Source organism: Symphalangus syndactylus, chromosome 7 (assembly GCF_028878055.3).
Source record: "Symphalangus syndactylus isolate Jambi chromosome 7, NHGRI_mSymSyn1-v2.1_pri, whole genome shotgun sequence".
Taxonomy (NCBI): Eukaryota; Metazoa; Chordata; class Mammalia; order Primates; family Hylobatidae; genus Symphalangus; species Symphalangus syndactylus.
Window position 1 is genome coordinate 85,890,378 of NC_072429.2, and position 21,051 is coordinate 85,911,428.

General features: G+C 33.3%; 1 protein-coding gene across 7 annotated transcripts in view; it reads left to right on the forward strand.

Annotated features, from left to right (window-relative positions):
* Nucleotides 1-21,051, forward strand: part of CNBD1 (cyclic nucleotide binding domain containing 1) — a 757,690-nt gene that overhangs the window by 396,180 nt on the left and 340,459 nt on the right. For all 7 annotated transcript variants that reach the window (XM_055286700.2, XM_055286699.2, XM_055286698.2 and 4 more), the window contains exon 7: nucleotides 19,993-20,130. In XM_055286700.2, the coding sequence (XP_055142675.1) occupies nucleotides 19,993-20,130 (138 nt within the window). The remainder of the gene's footprint in view (nucleotides 1-19,992; nucleotides 20,131-21,051) is intronic.

Below are 21,051 nucleotides of genomic sequence, written 5' to 3' on the forward strand. Positions count from 1 at the left end.
CCTTCTGGCAATGTTCTCTTTAACCCACGATTTGGGTTAAGAGGTGTTTTGACTGATTATGAGGCAATGTATGTACCATTAAAATTTCTCACCTACACTGGGCCTTCATCTTTTATCTGTCAAAGTATAAGGTTATTCATGTATGAGGTTGGCTGCAAAATCCTTTGCTAATAAAAGTATTCCCTATAAGTGCACATTTTTCACTTCTATTGTTCATAGAAGATAAACAAGAAAAAATATTCAAAGATAAGAGTCTCATGATAATAGAAGTCTTGATCCATGATCTTGGGAAACGCTGTTCACATCAAGGATGTCATCTTTTCTTGGGAGAAACCTTCCTGGTTAGTTTTACCTTAAGGTTTACAATGGATGTACAGTTCCAAGAGTATAAAGAGATCCTTGTCAGTTGTGAGATTATGAATCCAAGGTTCAAGGTTCTGAAGTTTTGTTGTAGTGTGAATGGCAAGGACAGTCTTTCTATGATGTTCTCATAAGATCCAATCTTTGCATTCTAGATTGTGAAGGGATTGTCCTCAGTGAACCATAAAAAGCTTTCTTTACCTGGTGAAAATCTACTGTAGCATAATAACCTACTGTTATAACATCAACCCTCTTGCCTGGCAAAGCTTTTATACAATCAGAAAACATTCATTGAAAATGACATTTGGGCTGGGCATGGTGGCTCACGCCTGTAATCCCAGTGCTTTGGAAGACTAAGGTGGGTGGATCACCCGAGGTCCGGAGTTTGAGACTAGCCTGGCCAACATGGTGAAACCTGTCTCTACTAAAAATACAAAAAATTAGCCAGTGTGGTAGCAGGCACCTGTAATACCAGCCACCGGGGAGGCTGAGACGGGAGAATCACTTGAATCCAGGAGGCAGAGGTTGCAGTCAGCTGAGATTGTGCCATTGCACTCCAACCTGGGCAACAAGAGCAAAACTCTATCGCAAAAAAAAAAAAGGCAGTGACAATTGAATGAAATTTCTTTATAAATGTTTAAGTGGCCCATCAGGTAGCCAAATGTACCTGAAGCTTTGATTGTCTTCCTGGGAATATGGAACCACACATTGGTTTTAAACTATTTCTGCAATTTATAAGTCACCTCATCAATATATTCAAATTAGATCATTTTATACTTTCCATGATAAGTCATGGAATGCAGAACCTTTAATAGCAGAAGCTTTAAGGACTCAGGAAGGACAAGGCAGCCATCCTGGTTCTCTATGAGTCCATGCTTAACATTGGATTTATGTCCTCTTGAATACCAGTTGATTCTCCAATTTAGGTATATAGCACTGATAACTAAGGGGTTATCACAGGTAATTTGACTTAGACTGTGGAGTTCAAATTGTATACCTAAACAATTTCAGTCTCAGCTGGTTTAACATGAATATCTGGAAAAGTATTTTCTTGGTATTTAATTAATCTTTGTTCTACTTGGGTTAGCATTTTTATACAAGGAAATTTGGTTACTTCTGTGGTGTAAAATAACATAATAACCTTAATTATGATTGACAGCATATACTCAGACATATTAGAATTTTAGAAATCCCATACAATTTTGAAACATATATTAATATCATTCACTAAAATAGAACCTAAAGATTAAACATTATTTTTATTTTGACAATGCTTCTCATGTAACTTAACATGTTAAAGAATTCTGTTTACCTGTCTTTGGGATGCCTTAAGTGCCCTCTGTAGCACCCAAAGTTAGAGATCAGAAAAGACCATTTTGAAGCTTAAATTTGATTTTGGGAAGCCTATTAAATATGTTAAATTTTTAAAACACTTGATATTATAAACTAGAATTCCAGGTCACCATAAGTCATTCATTTAGCCAAAATGATGACTCAAAAATTTTTTAAAAGGCAAAAACCTTTACTCATTGATAAAGGGAAGACTTAGGTTTCCAAGCAATCTGTCTTTTGTCTTTCCCTTCTTTATTTGTGTGTGTAGTGTATTTAAAAGGCAAACAAAAATTTTTCTTTTTTTATTTCATTTTTTTTTTTAAGATGGAGTCTCGCTGTCTGGCCCAAGCTGGGATGCAGTGGTATGATCTCGACTCACTGCAACCACTGCAACTCCTAATCTCAAGCGATCTGCCCTCCTCAGCCTCCCAAAGTGCTTTACAGGCATGAACCACCATGCCAGGTCAAAATTTTTCCTTATCTTTTAATATTACATGAAAATCTTGTTGAAGAGAGAAAGCCAAATTTCACCCTTGCACTAGTGAACTATTAATGTCAACCCCAATTTTCAATAAAACCTTATATACAAATCTATCCAATCTTAATCAATTTGACCATAAGGTTAGATTTTTATAAACCTTTTATAACCCTTTACAAATTTTTGTTAAAGAGAAAACTTGTGCTTTAAGAAAACCCTGTTGTGCTTTTATTTTCATGTCCAATTTACTGAAAAACAAATAATATCCCTTTAAATTTAGTGAATATTTTCACACATAGAGTTTTTCTACAGGGTTAATTTTTATATACCTTCCACAACTTGTTTAAACCTTTAGCTTTATTTACTTTAAAACAATCCTTTAATGTTCTAAACTAGGCAAAAATTTACATTCCCATACCTTCTAATAATCTCTTACCAAAACACATTTCATTCTCCTTACACACCTTGTATGTAAACCTGTTTTTTCAGTAGTCTCAATTACATGTTATAGTGGTAATTTTTGACAATTTTCACTTTTAGTACATAAATTTTCTTCTATAAATCCTTTCACAACTTATACAGGCTATCTACGACATTCTTGGACTTTGTGACTTGTCCTAAACCTCCCTCTTTTTAAACAACCAGTCACTTTAGGACAAGAATTTACCATGAATTATATGAATTATCTTTTCTTTATAACTTTCTTTGCATAGCAAGGAAGCATGGCTAATTCCACGTATCCCTAGGCCTTATTTAGAATTTAATGTCTCCAAAATAAATTGAACAATTTTCAAAAGTCAAAGCAGTTTATGACCTTAAAGCATTTAGCAAACCTAATATCTGACCTGCATAAGTTAGACCAAATGTTTTTATTTTGCTAATAATCTTTAATGCTGTTCTTATTTCCCAAAGATTACTAAAGTTATGTGAACTAAAAGGCATTACTGTTTTTATTTCACTTTCAAAATATTTAAGTGCCTATTTTTGTTTAAGCCAATTAATTAGCACTTTTTAATATAAACATTACATACACAACACATATATAACTACACAGACAGACAGAACGAGATTACTACAATAGTTGTAAGATTTTTCATTTGCCTTTTGGTCATTTGCCTGTTTTTAAGTTTCTTAATCGGTTATTGGCTTTGGGGTGGGGTCCTTGGAAGAACAGGGCCAAGAAAGGCTATCTGGTACCTCCTGTTTTTCCTAAGGAGTCCAGACTGTTAGAGTTTGAATAACTGCATTTAATGAAGCTGAGTTTTAACCACAGGACTCTTTAATAAAGTCCTTTTAAAATTTAGTATTACCTGACTTTAGATAGGCCAAATGGCTGATATTTCTCACTTTTGAACTTTATGAAAGGTAACCTTCCAGGTGCTCAGAGAAAGGAAAATTTAAGACAGTCCATGGACAAGAAGAGAATTGACAAGGTTACACAGACATTAAACTAGAAAAGACTCATTTCTTAAGCTGAGAATCAAACCTGGACTGCCTCTGTGAAAGGGAAAAAGTCTTAGCTACTGAGCTACAGCACAGGCTGGTCTAAATTGCCATTGCCAGTTGGAGTCTGTAGTAGTTAATTTTGAGATTGCAAAGGCTTTTAACTACTCAAGATAATTTTTAGAGCTAATTATGACCTGAACCCTAAAATTCCTGTACCCTGGAAGGCAGAGACCAAGAGAAAGTACCCCCATGTGGTTACAAGGTTAAGCTCCCAAAGACATAAAACAAGATGGAGACCTCATCAGTTTTTTTTTGTTTATTTCAGAGACCTGCAGCAAAGTTTGTTAGTGACCATCTTGCTGGGTCATCTTGAGCAGTGAGCTTATGGGGACCTAAGCCCGTATTTTTTCCTAAGGTACTCCTCGACACAGAAAAACCAATTCATAGCACAAAATGCACCAGATTTACTACAGCTTAAGACTAGCCTCAGAATTCTTTTTTGCATTAATCAAAACTTTACAGGGGAGATGATAAAGTGATTTTTACCATTCATTCAACTGGTTTTCACACAGAGGGAAAAGCCAGAAATCTGACTGGTAAGAAACTCGTACCCTTTTGCCAGGATGCCAGGTTTCTGGGTTTTCTTTCCTTGAGCAGCCCTAGTGACCCAGCTCACCATACCATAGCCATGGAGGCCAACCCACAACACAGAAGAAAATCTGTTTCTTTTTTTATACTGTGTTGTTGTTCATTTGGAATGTTCTATGTAAGTTATCTTTAGTAAGATTTTGTCATTTCTGTAAGACTTTACTGCCTCCCAGGCCTAATATATAAGCCAGGAGGAACTCAGTTTTCCAAAAATTAAGGATCCCATTTTTTATCTAAAATATTGGCTTTACTCTCAGGTTGTCTTGATTAACGTAGTCTATGATTTTTTCCTACCTAATCATGCAAGAAAAATGACACAAAGGGATAGAAGACAAAAATCCCTGTGAATTTTTTAAAGCCAAATTTTGTAAGCCCTGCAATATTACTGCTTACTACCAGTCCCTTTCTGACCCAGTCAGATGTAAAAGACCTCTAACTAAATTCAAGACAGTTAATTCCCAGATACAGTTTGTTCCCAGACCCAGTCCAGTTTCTCTCATGACTTGCAAACCCAGTTTGGGTAAGAAATTTGCTCAAAGAAACTCAGAGAGCTCAAAACACAAATCTGTGGAGCTCCAAAATCTGAAAGGGAACTTACCAATGATTCCCAGCTGCTCTGAGAGATCAATGGACACAAATGGGTCCTGTAGGTACCTTGCCAGCTCAGTGCTCCTGGGGGTTGCTAGAAGCTTTACTTTGGATCCCACTTCTGACACCATCTGATAAAAGAAAAACTTCAGCTGAATTAAATTTAAAGGAGTTTAATTGAGCAATGAACCATTCACAAATCAGCCGGCCCCAGAATCACAGTAGATTCACAGAGACTCCAGCCCAGCCACATGGTGGAAGAATTTTTATTTATAGACCAAAAAAAAAAAAAGAGAGAAATAACATACATAAATCGGCAGTGAGGTACAGAAACAGCTGGATTGGTTACAAGTTGGCATTTGCCATATTTGAACAGAATTTGAACACTTAGCAGTCTATGGGTGGTTAAATTATGGCCATTGGGATTGGCCAAGACTCTGTTATTGTTACAGGTGCCTACTTCTAAGTTAGGTTTTCAGTCTTGTCTGACTATTAAGCTAGGTTACAATTCATCCACAGGGACTCAAATTTAGTAGTACAGAGTCCTTCTCGGGTCATATTTAGTTTGCTTTAACCGTTTCTAGTAAGTTCCTTGTTAAAATGCAACATAGGCCAGGTGCAGAGGCTCACACCTATAATCCTAGCACTTCGGGAGGCTGAGACAGGAAGATCGCTTGAGCTCAGGAGTTCAAGACTAGTCTGGCCAACATGGCAAAACTCTGTCTTTACAAAAAAAAAAAATACAAAAATTAGCCTGACATGGTGGTGCATGCCTGTAGTCCCAGCTACTTTGATTTGAGGGCTGAGGCAGGAGGATCACTTGAACCCAGGAAGTTGGGGCTGCAGTGAGCCTGGATCATGCTACTGCACTCCAGCCTGGGTGACAGACTGAGACCCTGTCTCAAACACACAAACAAAACAAAACAAAAAACACAATATAAATAATGGTTCAACATTATGTTTTTATTAGATGTCAAAATATAAAACCTAGAAGCAGAATGTCAAAAACATAAGATTAGGTTTCAGTATAAGCTTTCCTCCTTTGATAGAATTACTTTTTAATTACAGGTTTCTTTTCTGATGCGATGGTTAATTTTATGTGTCAATTTGACTGAACTAAGGGATGCAGAGATAGCTGGTGAATTGTTTTTTCTAGGTGTGTCTGTAAGGGTTATTTTAGAAGAGATTAGCATTTAAATAAATAGACTGAGTAAAGAAGATCACCTTCACCAATGTGGGCGGCCAACATCCAATCTACTGATAATCTGAATGAAACAAAAAGGCAGAGAAAAGGTAAATTTGCTCTTTCTGTTTGAGCTAAGACATACATCTCCAGCCCTTCAGACATCAGTGCTCCTGGTTCTGTTTTTCCGGAGAACCCTGACTAATATGCCTGCTTTGAAGAATTCCTAGTCTAAGGAAGGAATTATAAACTTTTAGCTTGGTTCTGCTACTTGAGATAAATTATTATGAAAATTTACCCCTTAGGCATCCAAAAAATGTAAACACTTTAAAAGATCCTTGTCTGTTCTGTTAAGCAGTTGTATTCTGGTATCTTCCTTATGATCGGTTCACTTTTATAGACAGTTTGAACTTCTATTATGTATTCATTTGTCGATTAATACAAAATAGTTTCTGTAGTGGAGATGATGATGGAGTGGGAATGAGTGGAAATGCGTCTGATAGCTTCAGTTTAATGCTATGAATAGAGTGACTAAAGTAAGCGCAGTTCATTGTGGGAGCAAGAAGTTGGAGCAGCAGACCCAGATTAGAGAGCTGAGGAGAAACTTCCTAGGGTTAGTGGAGCTCCTTTTATATGTGTTCCTTGTAAGATGTCACCTGGAAACAATGATCAAAATCATGATGATATTATATATAGTGGTTTCAACCTTGATCATCATTCTTCCAATTAAAAATAATGTTTAGTGTCCTTGTCAACTTTAGTGTCCTTGTCAACTATGATGACTACAATTTATTTCTCCTTATAAGCTTGTGTGAAAACCATGCATGTTTGTATATAACACTAGCAGTTGAAACATATTTCAATTTTTAAGCTTTTTTTTTCAGATAATTTTTAAATGAATTGTTTTTGCCCACCTTTAGAACTCAGTATGCATAATTTGAACTGGGCAACATGTACATCTAGCTGAATACATTATTCGAAATCAACACATGCTGGCTGGCTTTGGTTCCTTAAAGAGGTGACTAAGATGTTACTCAGCCAACACGTAAATAAATACACACAATCACGAACAAAATTATTTTCAGTAAACTTAGGTAAGTAATTGTTTTTTTCCAAGTGTTTACATTATATTCACATAGAATAATATGTCATCCAACGAACACAGGTCTGTTATTCTTCTATTATTAGTAGAATATAAACCAAAAATTATTTAGAGCAGGACCATGAAATTTTGCCAAGGCAAACAAAATTCCTAATCTTTGGTACTTTACTCCTAAAAGAGCTTAATGGATAATATATTTTACTTATACTCAACATACAAATATAACAAGCCTGGAAATGGAATTTCCAAGACCAAAGAAAATTAAATGTAAAACATTAGCAGGCAATAGAGAAGATACAACAAGAGGAAATTAATCAATTTTTAAAAATCTAATACTATAATTTTAAGGTACTTTACACTTCACAAATATCAAATCTTAGTATACTGTTTTATACCATATATTACATAAAATATCACTATTTACGTTGAGTATTAAAAAGTATTTTATTTTATTTTTTTAATTATATTTTTTTGTTTTTATTTGTTCTTTTTTTTTATTTTTATTATACTTTAAGTTCTAGGGTACATGTGCACAAGGTGCAGGTTTGTTACATATGTATACATGTGCCATGTTGGTGTGCTGCACCCATTAACTCATCACTTAACATTAGGTATATCTCCTAATGCTTTCCCTCCCCTCTCCCTGCCACCCCACAACAGGTCCTGTGTGTGATGTTCCCCTTCCTGTGTCCATGTGTTCTCTTTGTTAAATTCCCACCTATGAGTGAGAACATGCGGTGTTTGGTTTTTTGTCCTTGCGATAGTTTGCTGAGAACGATGGTACTCATCATTTTTTATGGCTGCATAGTATTCCATGGTGTATACGTGCCACATTTTCTTAATCCAGTCCATCACTGTTGGACATTTGGGTTGGTTCCAAGTCTTTGCTATTGTGAATAGTGCCGCAATAAACATACGTGTGCATGTGTCTTTATAGCAGCATGATTTATAATCCTTTGGGTATATGCCCAGTAATGGGATGGCTGGGTCAAATGGTATTTCTAGTTCTAGATCCCTGAGGAATCGCCACACTGACTTCCACAATGGTTGAACTAGTTTATAGTCCCACCAACAGTGTAAAAGTGTTCCTATTTCTCCACATCCTCTCCAGCACCTGTTGTTTCCTGACTTTTTTAATGATGGCCATTCTAACTGGTGTGAGATGGTATCTCATTGTGGGTTTGATTTGCATTTCTCTGATGGCCAGTGATGATGAGCATTTTTTCCTGTGTCTGTTGGCTGCATAAATGTCTTCTTTTGAGAAGTGTCTGTTCATATCCTTCGCCCACATGTTGATGGGGTTGTTCATTTTTTTCTTGTAAATTTGTTTGAGTTAATTGTAGATTCTGGATATCAGCCCTTTGTCAGATGCATAGATTGCAAAAATTTTCTCCCATTCTGTAGGTTGCCTGTTCACTCTGATGGTAGTTTCTTCTGCTATGCAGAAGCTCTTTAGTTTAATTAGATCCCACTTGTCAATTTTGTCTTTTGTTGCCATTGCCTTTGGTGTTTTAGTCATGAAGTCCTTGCCCATGCCTCTGTCCTGAATGGTATTGCCTAGGTTTTCTTCTAGGGTTTTTATGGTTTTAGATCTAACATTTAAGTCTTTAATCCATCTTGAATTAATTTTTTCTATAAGATGTAAGGAAGGGATCCAGTTTCAGCTTTCTACATATGGCTAGCCAGTTTTCCCAGCACCATTTATTAAATAGGGAATCATTTCCCCATTTCTTGTTTTTATCAGGTTTGTCAAAGATCAGACAGTTGTAGATATGTAATTAATATCAGGAGAATGTTAATCAACTTCTGTGGGTTTGTGTAATTTCTGAGGTTCCTCTTGTTAGAATGGCTTTTATCAAAAATTCAGAGAACAACAGATGCTGTTGAGGATGTGGAGAAAGAAAAACCCTTGTACACTGTTGATGAGAATGTAAATTAGTGTAGCCACTATGGAAAACTGTATAGAGGTTCCTCAAATAACTAGAAATAAAACTAACATATGATCCTGCAGTTCTACTACTGGGTATTTACCTAAAAGAAAAGAAATTAATCTATCAAAGGGATATCCACACTCCTATGCTTATTGCAGCACTATTCACAGTAGCCAAGATACAGAAGCAACCTAAGTGTCCATCAATGGATGAATGAATAAAGAAAATGTGGTATATATACACAATGGAATGTTAATCAGCCATAAAAAAATAAAATGTCAACTGCAACAGTGTGGTTGGAAATGGAGGTGATTGTGTAACGTAAAGTAATCCAAGCGCAGAAAGACAAGTATCACATGTTCTTAGTCACATGTGGGAGCTGAAAGAGTGAATCTCATAAAGATAAAATGTAGCCTGGTGGTTTTCAGAGGCCAAGAAGGGTGGGGGTGATGTGTGGTGAAGAGAGGTTGATTAATGGGTACAAATACACACTTAGAAGAAATAAGACCTGGTGTTTGATCAGTAGGAAGATTATAGTTAACATTAATAGATTGCACATTTCAAAATAGTTAGCAGGGAATAATTAGAATGATCCTAGATAAAAAATAAATATTTAAAGTGATGGATATCCCAATTACTCTGATTTGATTATATAAATGTATGAAATCATCACATGTATCTGAAAAATATGTACATCTAATATGTATCAATGAATAACTAAATGCCACATTGAAAAATTTTAAATTATTTTCACATTGAAGTTAGGCTGACACAGTTATTTCAGTTTATATCTCAGCTTATTCAACTGAATCTTCTTTATAAGACTATATTAAATTCAGAGTAAATGAAAATGTGAGCAATTGAATTTAGTGTTATGTGGGAGAAATGTTTTCTTTTGAATAAGACAGGAGCAATGTTTCTAGTTAATTATAAGAAAAAGTCTGTGATATTAAGCTCCCAAAATGTATCATCTTTTATACAAAATTCAGATCGTATCAGAGCAGTCAGTTTATACATGGATAAAGCATATAACAAATGAATGATGGTAATCCATTAGGCCAAAGTGTTTTATAACTTCAATAGCTAGTGAACATGTGGTGAGCACTTGTGTATGAATACATATAAAGTATGCATTTAAATGTACACTCCATTAAGTTTTAATAAACCTTATGTGCTAACTTTAAAAAATTTATGATTATTTAAATTAGACACTAACAACTTCTTTAATTAACACTAAATTTCACATTATAACACAGAAATATTTTTAGTTCTTAGTGTTCGCTCTTCCAAAAATTGTTAATATGCTTATAGTTAGATTTTTTACAGTGTAACATCCAAGTATGGAGGGGCATTTCTACCAAATGGTATGCTGAAATAATTATTTCTAGTGACTGAATGATGTTACTCTTATATATCAGACAGATCAATTTCCCCTACTAATAGGAAAATTTTAAAATTTCAAATAATAGTAGTACTGTAGTACTGATTATATAACAGTAGTACAGTAACAGCAATACTGAGAACCAATAATGTTTAGAAAATTATGAAATATAGCTCAAATTATTTTATTAATTGGTTTAATTTTTAAAATATATATCTGGTTCAATTAAATATTCAGTAATTCCTACTGAAATTCATGAAAGTGCTGAATCATGATGGGTGACTGTTGGAATTTAGTTAATAACTAACTGGGCACATAGGAAGAAGAAAGGTTGTGCCTCTTTACAATTAAAAAGAAGCCCAAATCTACCTGAACAGAAAAGGGAGACTGTTGTTCCAGTCAATGCTGAAGGTTTTGTTTCTCTGAAACAAATTCAAAATAACAACAAACCAATGCAAATAGGAGTGCTTGAGATCCACTTGAGATTCAGTTCATGGTCATCAGCCAAACTGTGCTCTTGGACTAATAGGAGGCAGCCTGAGCTGTTCAGGAGACTTTATGTTGTGAGTAATATGACATTCATCCCAGTAACTTGTTTTCTATAAGTTCTCCAGTTACTTTATCATGAATATCGTTATTTTTTGCTGATCCACTTCTTTTCTTGCAGTCTTATCTTTTTATAAAGTAGTAAGTGTATAGCTCTTTAAAAGATTTTTGAAATAATTTAATTGACAAATAAGTTTTAAAAATGACAACACATATGACAAATATAACCTACAAAGTAGGAATCAATGATAAATTCATTACTCTCATTACTATCTAATACATATAAATAGTATAAGCATTGGAGAGTCTCTGTTACTAATACATTGATATTAGTTGGCTTGCTTATCACCTACAATTAATGTCTGCATATCTATATGTAGAAATTATTTTTACTTGGATGTTACCAATGCCTTCCTTCTATTAAGATGCTGTCATCTTGATCCTTCTTTCAGTTTTTATTTTATTTAAGGGAAAAAATATCAAAATGAGAATCAGTCTCTTTAGGACTGTTTTTCCTATTACAAGCAATAATTTATGTAGAAATTTTTGGTTTACTTTTCCAGAATCTCCACCTTTATGAGAAAAGGCTTGGATGCCATGGTCTGGTTGCTTGTTCTGAATAATTTTGTTCCTCACTTCATAATGTGTTGATAAGGGAAAGTGAGAAAAAATAGTCCAAACAACAGAAATGGAGAAACAGAAGTAGATCTTGTTTAAAAGAAGCTCAGTTGCTTCAATCTATTGAATGTCAGTCTGCTTTATACCTTGGTGAAGTAGCTTGCGTCAGACCAATCCCCTTGCTGAGAACAACTATAAAAGCTGAATGTAACACCAAATTAATAACAGTTTGAAGGTTTTGAAGAGCAATCAAGGGAACCAAGATTAGAGTGACTATAATTCAAGAAAGAAGGGAAATACATTATTTTGAGCCAGACATTTCCTGCTGCTTTTCCTTAGACACATCCAACAACTTGCAAGCATCATAAGGAGAAACAAATGAGCAGAAAATAGTGAATAGAACTTATAGGAACCTTAGAATGCCAGAGCACCATGAATCTGAGTTTAGTCTACCCAGGCAGTCAGGCCTTGAGGGGCCAAGATACTGAGAAAAGGGAACCAGAGAAAAGGGAGCTTGAATAATATTAAATTTTTTTGGAAATATACATCTGGTTGAATTAACTGTTCAATAATTCCTTCTTACATTTATGAAAGTGCTGAATCATGATGGGTCATATATATATATATATATACACACACACACACACACATATGTGTATATGTATGTGTATAGATTTATTATAAGGAATTAGCTCATGTAATTATGGAGGCTGGCAAGTCCAAACTCTGCAGAGGTGATGTCCAAGTTTGAGTATGATGGCTGAAAACTGCTATAGAGCCAGAAAGAGCAAATGTATCTGTTCTCAAGCTGTCAGGGAGGATAATTCCATCTTACTCAGGGGAAGGTCAGCCTTTTATGCTATACGGGCCTTTAACTTTTTGGATAAGACCCACCCACAGTATGGAGGGCAATCTGATTTACTCAGTCTATGTATCTAAATGTTAATCTTTACCAATTTAAATCAGAACTCATCCGAAGACATCTCCAGAGAAACATCCAGAAAAATATTTGGCCAAATATCTGGATACCCCATGATCCAGTCAAATTGACACATAAAATGAACCATCATAGAATTGGAGTAATATGTAGCTACAAATTTAAGAAGTAGAACTTTCACCAGTCTCATGTATTTTATAGACAGAAATTAGGAGTCCTGGGTCTGTCAAGTATAAGAGGTTCTGAAAAATATGTCAGTCTACCAATTGAAACCGAGAACCAAAGCACTGTCCTAAAGACTGAAAACCAGTCTCAAAATACCTCAGTTATTGATTGAGGCCATTTAGTCTGCTCCTATACTAATTGACTGTGAGAAAAATAAAGCACGTCAGAGAAAGATGACGTATCTAGAACAATCATTGGTTTTCATACACAACATCCAGCAATGACTAAAAAGTTACCAGGAATGTCAAAATACAAGACGACATTTTTAACAAACAATAAAAAATCAGTAGAAACAAACACACAGGTAATTTAGATATTGGAGCTATTAGTTAACAATAACAATAATAACATTTTTAAGATCATATCTGACAATGAAAGAAACTAGAATTGTGAACAATAAATAAGAAAATGGAAGCTTCATAACTTAAAAATGTAAAATGAAATTAATAACTCAATAGATGTAGTTATTAGCAGATTCGACACTGCAGAAGAGAGTTACTTAATTGGAAAATTGATTAGTAGAACATATCATAAGTAAATATGAAGAAGAAAAAAGATGAATGATAGAAAAGAACATAAGTTAGATATGAGAAATGAAAAATTCTGATAAGTATGCAATTAAAAGCCCAACAAAAGGATAAATAAGAAATACAGTAGATACAATATTTAGTCCTGCCTGAAGCAGTACTGATTGAAATTTTTTTCTGACTGTGGAAAGACATCTAATAACAGATTTAAGTTGCTGTATGAATTACAAGTGAGACAACCACAACTAGACACATAAAAATTAAACTAATATAAACCAAAGATAGTTAAAAGTCAAAGTAGACATAAAAGAAACATACTCCAAGGTTAATTTTAATGAACTCTTAACAAATAATGAATGCCAGAGAACAATAACATATTTTTAAAGCATTCAGGAAAAAAAGTAACTTCCAACCTAGACTTTTATAACCAGTAAAACCATCTTTTTAAATGAAGGCAAAATAACGTTGTATTCAGACAAACAGTAAAGAAAGATCTCATTGCAAGCAAAGTTACAGTAAAAGGAATGGTCAGGAGACAAATTTTGGCAGAAACAAAGTTATCCAAAATTCAAGTACAGGAATGTAGAAAGAACTGAAGAACAAAGAAACTTCTTGGTGAATATGTGGATAAATCTAAATATTAGCTGACTGTATAAATCTATATTATTCCCTGTGAAGTTCCTACATGTATATAGAAATAAAATACATCAGCAATAGCAAAAACAGCAAGAGAATAGTGTAAAAAATTTTTTCTATCCTTGCCTTTCTGAAAAGTGGTAAAGGCAATATAGCACTTCCTTCTTATCTGTGGTTTCACTTTCCAGTTTCAGTAACCTGAGGTCAACTTTGGTCTGAAAATTCCATTATGTTTAATTTTTTTTCTAAATTTATAATTTTTCTATTTAATTAATAGTTATTTTTGTTAATCTCTTATTGTGCCTAATTTATAAAGTAAACTTTATCATAGATACCATATGTAAAGAAAAAAAACACATATACGATTCAGTATTATCTGCAATTTCTGCGTGCAAAAACAGTCTGGAATGTATCTTCCATGTGTAATGAGGGACACTGTAATTTAGGGTACACTTTAACAAGACAAGGATGCATTGGTAATAACTAGACCAATCAACAAAATGATAATAAAAGAATACATAAGTTAAAAGAGAACATAAAATATAGAAAAAATATTTGATTAGTTCAAAATTTAGCAATAAGTAGGAACTGACACAAAGAAATAGAAAAATAGCAAATATTAAGATGGCAGATTTAAAAACAAATATACATTAAATATAAACAGACTAAATACTTTCATTAAAAAACAAAGATTATCATATTGCATAAAGCAATACCCTGTTTGATTACCCACCTTATTGGAAGGATACAGAAAGTTGCAAAGTAAAATAACAGATAAACCAGATTATACTAACCAGAAGGCCAAAGTAGCTGTACTATAGTAGGCAAAGTAGATTTTATTGCAAGAGCATCATTAAAAATAAAGATATTTCATAATGAGTATGAAATGTATATGCACTAAAAATTGTTACCTCAAAATGTATAGGTAAATATGTTTATGTTTTATATAGAGATTATATATATGTTTATATATTTAAATATATTTATAAATGCTATATAACATAAATATATATTTATAAATATATAACTATATCTGTGTAGTGAAACCACAGATAAAAGGAAATGCTTTATATTACCTTTTCCACTTCTCAGGCAAGGATTGAAAAATAATATATTTATATATGTATAAATATATGTATGAGGGACATAATAGGAAGCCATGATTAGCCAACTTTTAAAGAGAAATTTATTGGCTACATTTACAAACTGATTTGATTTGTAGGTTTTACTTAGAAAGTGCATATTCATATTATCCTGAAAGATAATTTTTTTTCTATAATTGAAAATGTATTCCTCTTTGATTCAGCATACAGGTTTGGAATACATTTATCTGGAAAATTTCTATTTAAGCATACAGACCCATCCCTCAGCCAATGGAATGCATTAGGTCCCAATCAGATTGTCCTCACATTCAATTAGTTCCTACTTTACCTTCCAGATATCAGCATATAGTCCCACATTCTCCCTAAGCATGTGAAATATTATAAAATGCAATATCTTTCTATTCTTTTCTTATCATGGTTTGGTTTTGAGAATGCACTTTTTATAAAGGCCATTAGAGTCTAAATCTTTGGAGAAAAAATTTTTTTCAATCTGGAGCAGTGCTTATTACTCTTGTTTGGAGACTTAGACAACTTTGAGGATATAATTAAAGCTATAGAAACTCATTCAAGAAAAATAGATGTACAAAGAATCAAGAACTATGGAATAATATATTAGAAGTTCAAGAAGAAGTTCATCTATTGACTAGATTATGAGTGCCTGATCTTTGTGGGTTTTTTTTGTCCATTTCTTCAGCCCCTTAAGAAAAAACATGTTGTGCAAAGTTTAGAGCAAGCTACTATTTAAAAATAGTAGCTCTAATTTTACTTACAGATCTTATTTAATGTGTAAATGCCTGGAAGCTAAAAGCAATGGAAAAAATAAGGACAAAAATTATACCTATGAAATACTTCTGTTTTTCAGGAAATTTTATTTTTATAAAATGCAGTTTAGAACAAATCTCATCATTATGACTTTATTCAAAAGAAAGATTTATAGATTTACCAACTCTTATTCAGAGGGAGATTGTTCGGGTTATGTACTATTATAGAAGTTGAAAAAAAAAGTGTGAGAATACATCATTTCTCAATAAACTTAGTTATCAATTTATTTTTCAGTAAAATAACACGAGAATTTACAAGTATGAGAAACTGTTCCGTCTGTGCAACTCTGCTAACTATCCCCCCCAGAATAGGATTATCTATGTAGCCTTAATAAATGAAATAAATGATATTTTCAAGAAAATTGAGAGAGACTGAGCTATAGTGTTGTCCGATTTAAAAACTGCTATATTTATTAAAAATTCAGAAAATACAGAATATAAAGTAGACCATGATTATTACCTGCCGTTTTCAGATATAACAACTGTAATCATCTGCTATATATCATTTAGATATTTTATGTATATTTTTAAAGGTACCAAAACAAATTACACATGTATGGAAGATAACTCAGCATTCTGTTTTTTCTTTTAAATTATACCTTAAGTTTTAGGGTACATGTGCACAACGTGCGGGTTTGTTACATATGTATACATGTGCCATGTTGGTGTGCTGCACCCAGTAGGGTGGAGTCAGCATTCTGTTTCAAAGTCACGTTTTAAATTTCTTTAATAAGTGCCTAAAATTTACAAATGTAATACATACTTTTTATGGCCATTGAAACAAATACAAGGAGGTTGGAGGAAATTTTAATAAATATTCTGCCATTTTAGCTCCATCACTATCCCCTGAACATATGAACCGTATCAGCCTGACATGTACGCTTGCACATCTTCCTCTGAATTGACACTGGCATTTAAACAATTACATACACATATGGATTACTCTTTTTGTAACTGTTCATTTTGTAAAAAACCATTTTTAATATACTATCTACTATTTTTTTCGTCAGAATTCTTCCAGGCTAAGATATATAGATGTAACTAATTTTTACCAGTATATTAAAACTTGGACTTGGTTGAATTCCTTAAAATGTATTTATTTCTACAAGGTAAATTCTTAGGAGATGGGTTTCTGGGTAAGACACTGCACACATTTGTTAGTTTAATAGATATTGCCACATAATTTCTCATTTTTAAAGGTTTTTACAGTTTCCAGAGTTATAAATGAAAGTTATCTTCCTAATCCCATAGGTTGGAGGACTTTAATATTTTCAATCGGGTGGATAAAAACCATATGGCATTATGACATTAATTACAATTTTCTGTCTCCTACTGAGATTGAGCAGGTTTCTTTTGTGTGTGAGTCATTTGGTTCATTTCTTCTGGAAATAGTTTTTCTTCTAAAAATATTTTTGGTATTTTTCAATTACTATTTGTTTTGGTTATTTTCTCTTAAGTCAAATTATAGATGTTTATTAGATATTTGAGGTATTATTCTTTGTATTTGACATTTTTGTAGGAAATATCTCTCACTTCATTGCTTTATTTTTTTGTCATTGTACTTTTTTCAACTTGTATATAATTAAACTTGTAATTTGAAGGAAACCTATACAATATTTTTCTTTCCCAGCTCAAGAAAGATACTCAAATATTTTAATTCTAACTTTCTGCTTGTCTCTTCTGAGTTAATATTTGAAAGCAATTTAAATCTCTCTTATTTTAAAAAAGTACCATATTAGTCATTTAAAAATTATTATATATCAATAATGCTATTTACATTTAAAATGTTTTTGGCTAATTATTTGCCCTCCATTTTGGATTCAGTATTGTTCTAGCTGAAATTCATCTTTTAGTCATTTGTTTCATATAATGTCTAAAATTATAATCTTGATTCTTTACTCTTACTCTAAATTGCTATTTCAAGTAAATAAAGAATTCTAGGTTGAAAGTTATTTTTCCTGAGCACTTTTAAGATAACCATATTTACAGAACAAAATGGAAAATTATAAATATTAATATTTTAAAAAATAATTCAACTAAAATAATTGGGTGTGTAAGGGGTATTGGAAGTTTTACAATTTCCTAATTATTAATATTAGGGAGTCTGATGATATTTTTTAATTAATTGAGAAAGAAATCCTTAAAAATATTATTCAAAGTCATGGAGGATTTTTGCTTTTATAATGGCTTATTAGGTAATTACAACTAATGCCCTAAAATAATAGATAAATTGAAAAAATGTAAGTGGACAATATCTGCTTGAAATTATTGATAGCTAATGAGATTGTAAACAGGAGATCTAGCAGAGGAGAAAGATTAGGAGAATATACCAAATTCTGGGCAGGAATCTAAAAGCAAATGCATCTTTCAGTTTTGTGTGTTCTTGTGTGTTGGTTTGGACAACTCACTTCTTCCCTCAGCTCTGGAAAACTTGCAGCCATTATCACTTATGTATCACCGTTTTCCCGTTCTTTTCAGTTTCTTCTAGAGTTTCTATTAGATATATGCTAAATGGTCTCCATCTATCTTCTGTAGCTATTACAACCCCCTTCTTATTTCCATTTCTTCTATATTTTATTCCAGATTATTTTCTTGTATATTATCCATGTAATGAATTCTTTTTTAAACTATCTTTCATCTACAAATTATTGTGACCATTATTTACAGAAGTTTTATTTTGTTCTTTTCCAAAATACCTCTTTTTTGCTTCCATCATGTCATTTTCTGATTTTTATAGTCTACATATTTTAAATATTTGTAGTTTCTTTTAGGTTGTTCAATTTTTTTTTCTCCTTCTTCATGGACTTCCCTTTATGGGGTTTATTCATTTGTGTGGCTTGTAATTTTTTTTGTTATGATTTTGTCATCAGCAAGGATTGCTCTCTGTGGGAGTTCCTTTCTCTCTGAAATTATACATAAGGTTAAGTTTGTATAATACCTTCCTGGATCCTAAGAGTTTTACTAGTTGTGTACTAGGCTTTTTATTGATTTTTCAGCTTTGGGTCTTCTAGTATGCCTAAGTGTATGCTCTGTACTCATTCAAGTTGCAGACCTAGGTTCTTGATTTTCTAACAATTCTGTCCTGTTTCATGGCTAGATAGCCAGCTTCTATGTGGCTTTCATAAAGTACTGGATGTAGTTCTTCCTGTCCCCACTTCACAACTGGGGCAATCCTCCAAGTTCCTAGACTTTAGGCAAGGAGGCGCAATTCCAGGCTCTCATCTTGCATGGCTCTTAGTCCCATCTCCTCTTCCTACATGTACAACAAGCCTCAGAACTCAGCTCTTCAGGACCTTATTCGGGTTTGATAGGACTCTGGCCCACCTTGGCCTCAGCTGTGACTGTTTGACATTTTAAATTTCCTCTATATATTTGGACTTGCAGATTCGAGCTCAGTTATGCATTTAGTTAAAAAGAAAAATAGTCTATGGATTGGAAGCTGAAAAATAGAAGTTTTCCCATATCATCTTAGATAGGCATATCGACCTGATGTTTTCCCTAAGAAGCTCCTCAGCCTCTCATAAAAATATGCTCCTTATCCTTTACATGCCCTCCACTTTTTCCCGGGTAAATATAAATGTAGGTTCTCTGTGTAACTATATATAATATCATTATAACCTAATAACTCATGACATATATTCTAGTAGTAACATTTTTCCATGCCTAATATTTATCGTTTACATATTAAATTAAGCAATCATCCATAAATATATATTAATGGTTTATATGCTGTGTAACATTTTATTCATTTTTGTTATTACTGAATACTACCAACATGTGATAATAAAACAAACAAGATCATATATATAAGTGTACAATATTTCTTCATTCTTTCAACTACTATTTATTGAATGGCTGCTATATTCCAAGCGCTCTAATAGGCACTTTAAATCACTGAATAAAACAGAAGATTTTTTATGTTATTTTCTTCATGTCGGTGAAAAAGAATGGCCATTTCTCTTGCCTTGGGAAGTGACGTTGAGCAGAAGTAGTAGGAGCCGTCCATGCAAAGACAGTTTAGAACCCCCTCTTTCATAGAATGAAAGCTTGACCTACAATCCAATCCTTCACTGGCATTTTTATGTTGATGAGTGGTAATAAACATTAAATTGTCTCTGGTATTTTTACAGCTTAGCAAATGGAGTACCTTTGGGACTCTGGAAGTTATACCTCAGATTGAATCGGAAACACAGATGTTCTCGGTGGTGACAGAAGACGATTGTGAAATTCTTAAAATCCCAGCAAAGGGATATGCAAAGATAAAGGAGGTAAGATGATATCTAATATTATATATAAACAAAAATTGGGTGTAAACTCAAGCTACATTTTGATTCTCAGACAAAGATATCTATATCTGTTTTATTTTTAAATTTTAATTTAACCTAGAGACTATAAAAATGTTGTTTATTTGACGAAAATCACTTAAGAGTGCTGGTGATAGGTAGATGGGGTGTAAACAAAGGTCTCAATGAATATATTTTAGGTAATTTTTAAATACCCTTTGGCTTTTCATTAATTTCAAACTCATTATTTTATTCATTCATTCATTCCCTCATTCATTCATTCAACAAATATGTGTTTTGCATGTTTGCAGCATGTCATATGCTAAGAATACTAGAATAATAAGACAGATAATAGTACTGCTGCTTTCCCAGTCTCTATAGTCTACTTTAAAAGGAAAAATACTTGAATGTGATTGGCATGATATTTCATAATTACAACAGATATCAAACTCAGAGCTGCATGAATTAGTGATAACAACTTATTCTGATTCCCTAATTCTGCGTTTTTAAGATAACTCATTTACTTAAAGTTTAATAATTTATTCTCTTCTAATCAAATCCAAATTTTTTCTCGACTCCTATTTTTCCTCCTTTGGATAGCAGAGGAAGTTTGTATAAATAATGAGATTGCGGCTAGGGGTGGTGGCTCATGCCTGTAATCTCAGCACTTTGGGAGGCCGAGGTGGGTGGATCACCTGAGGTGGGGAGTTCGAGCCAGCCTGACCAACATGGAGAAACCCCTTCTCTACTAAAAAGACAAAATTAGCTGGGCTTGGTGGCACATCCCTGTAATCCCAGCACTTTAGGAGACCAAGGCAGGCAGATCACCTGAGGTTGGGAGTTTGAGACCAGCCTGACCAACATGGAGAAACCCTGTCTCTGCTAAAAATACAAAATTAGCCGGAC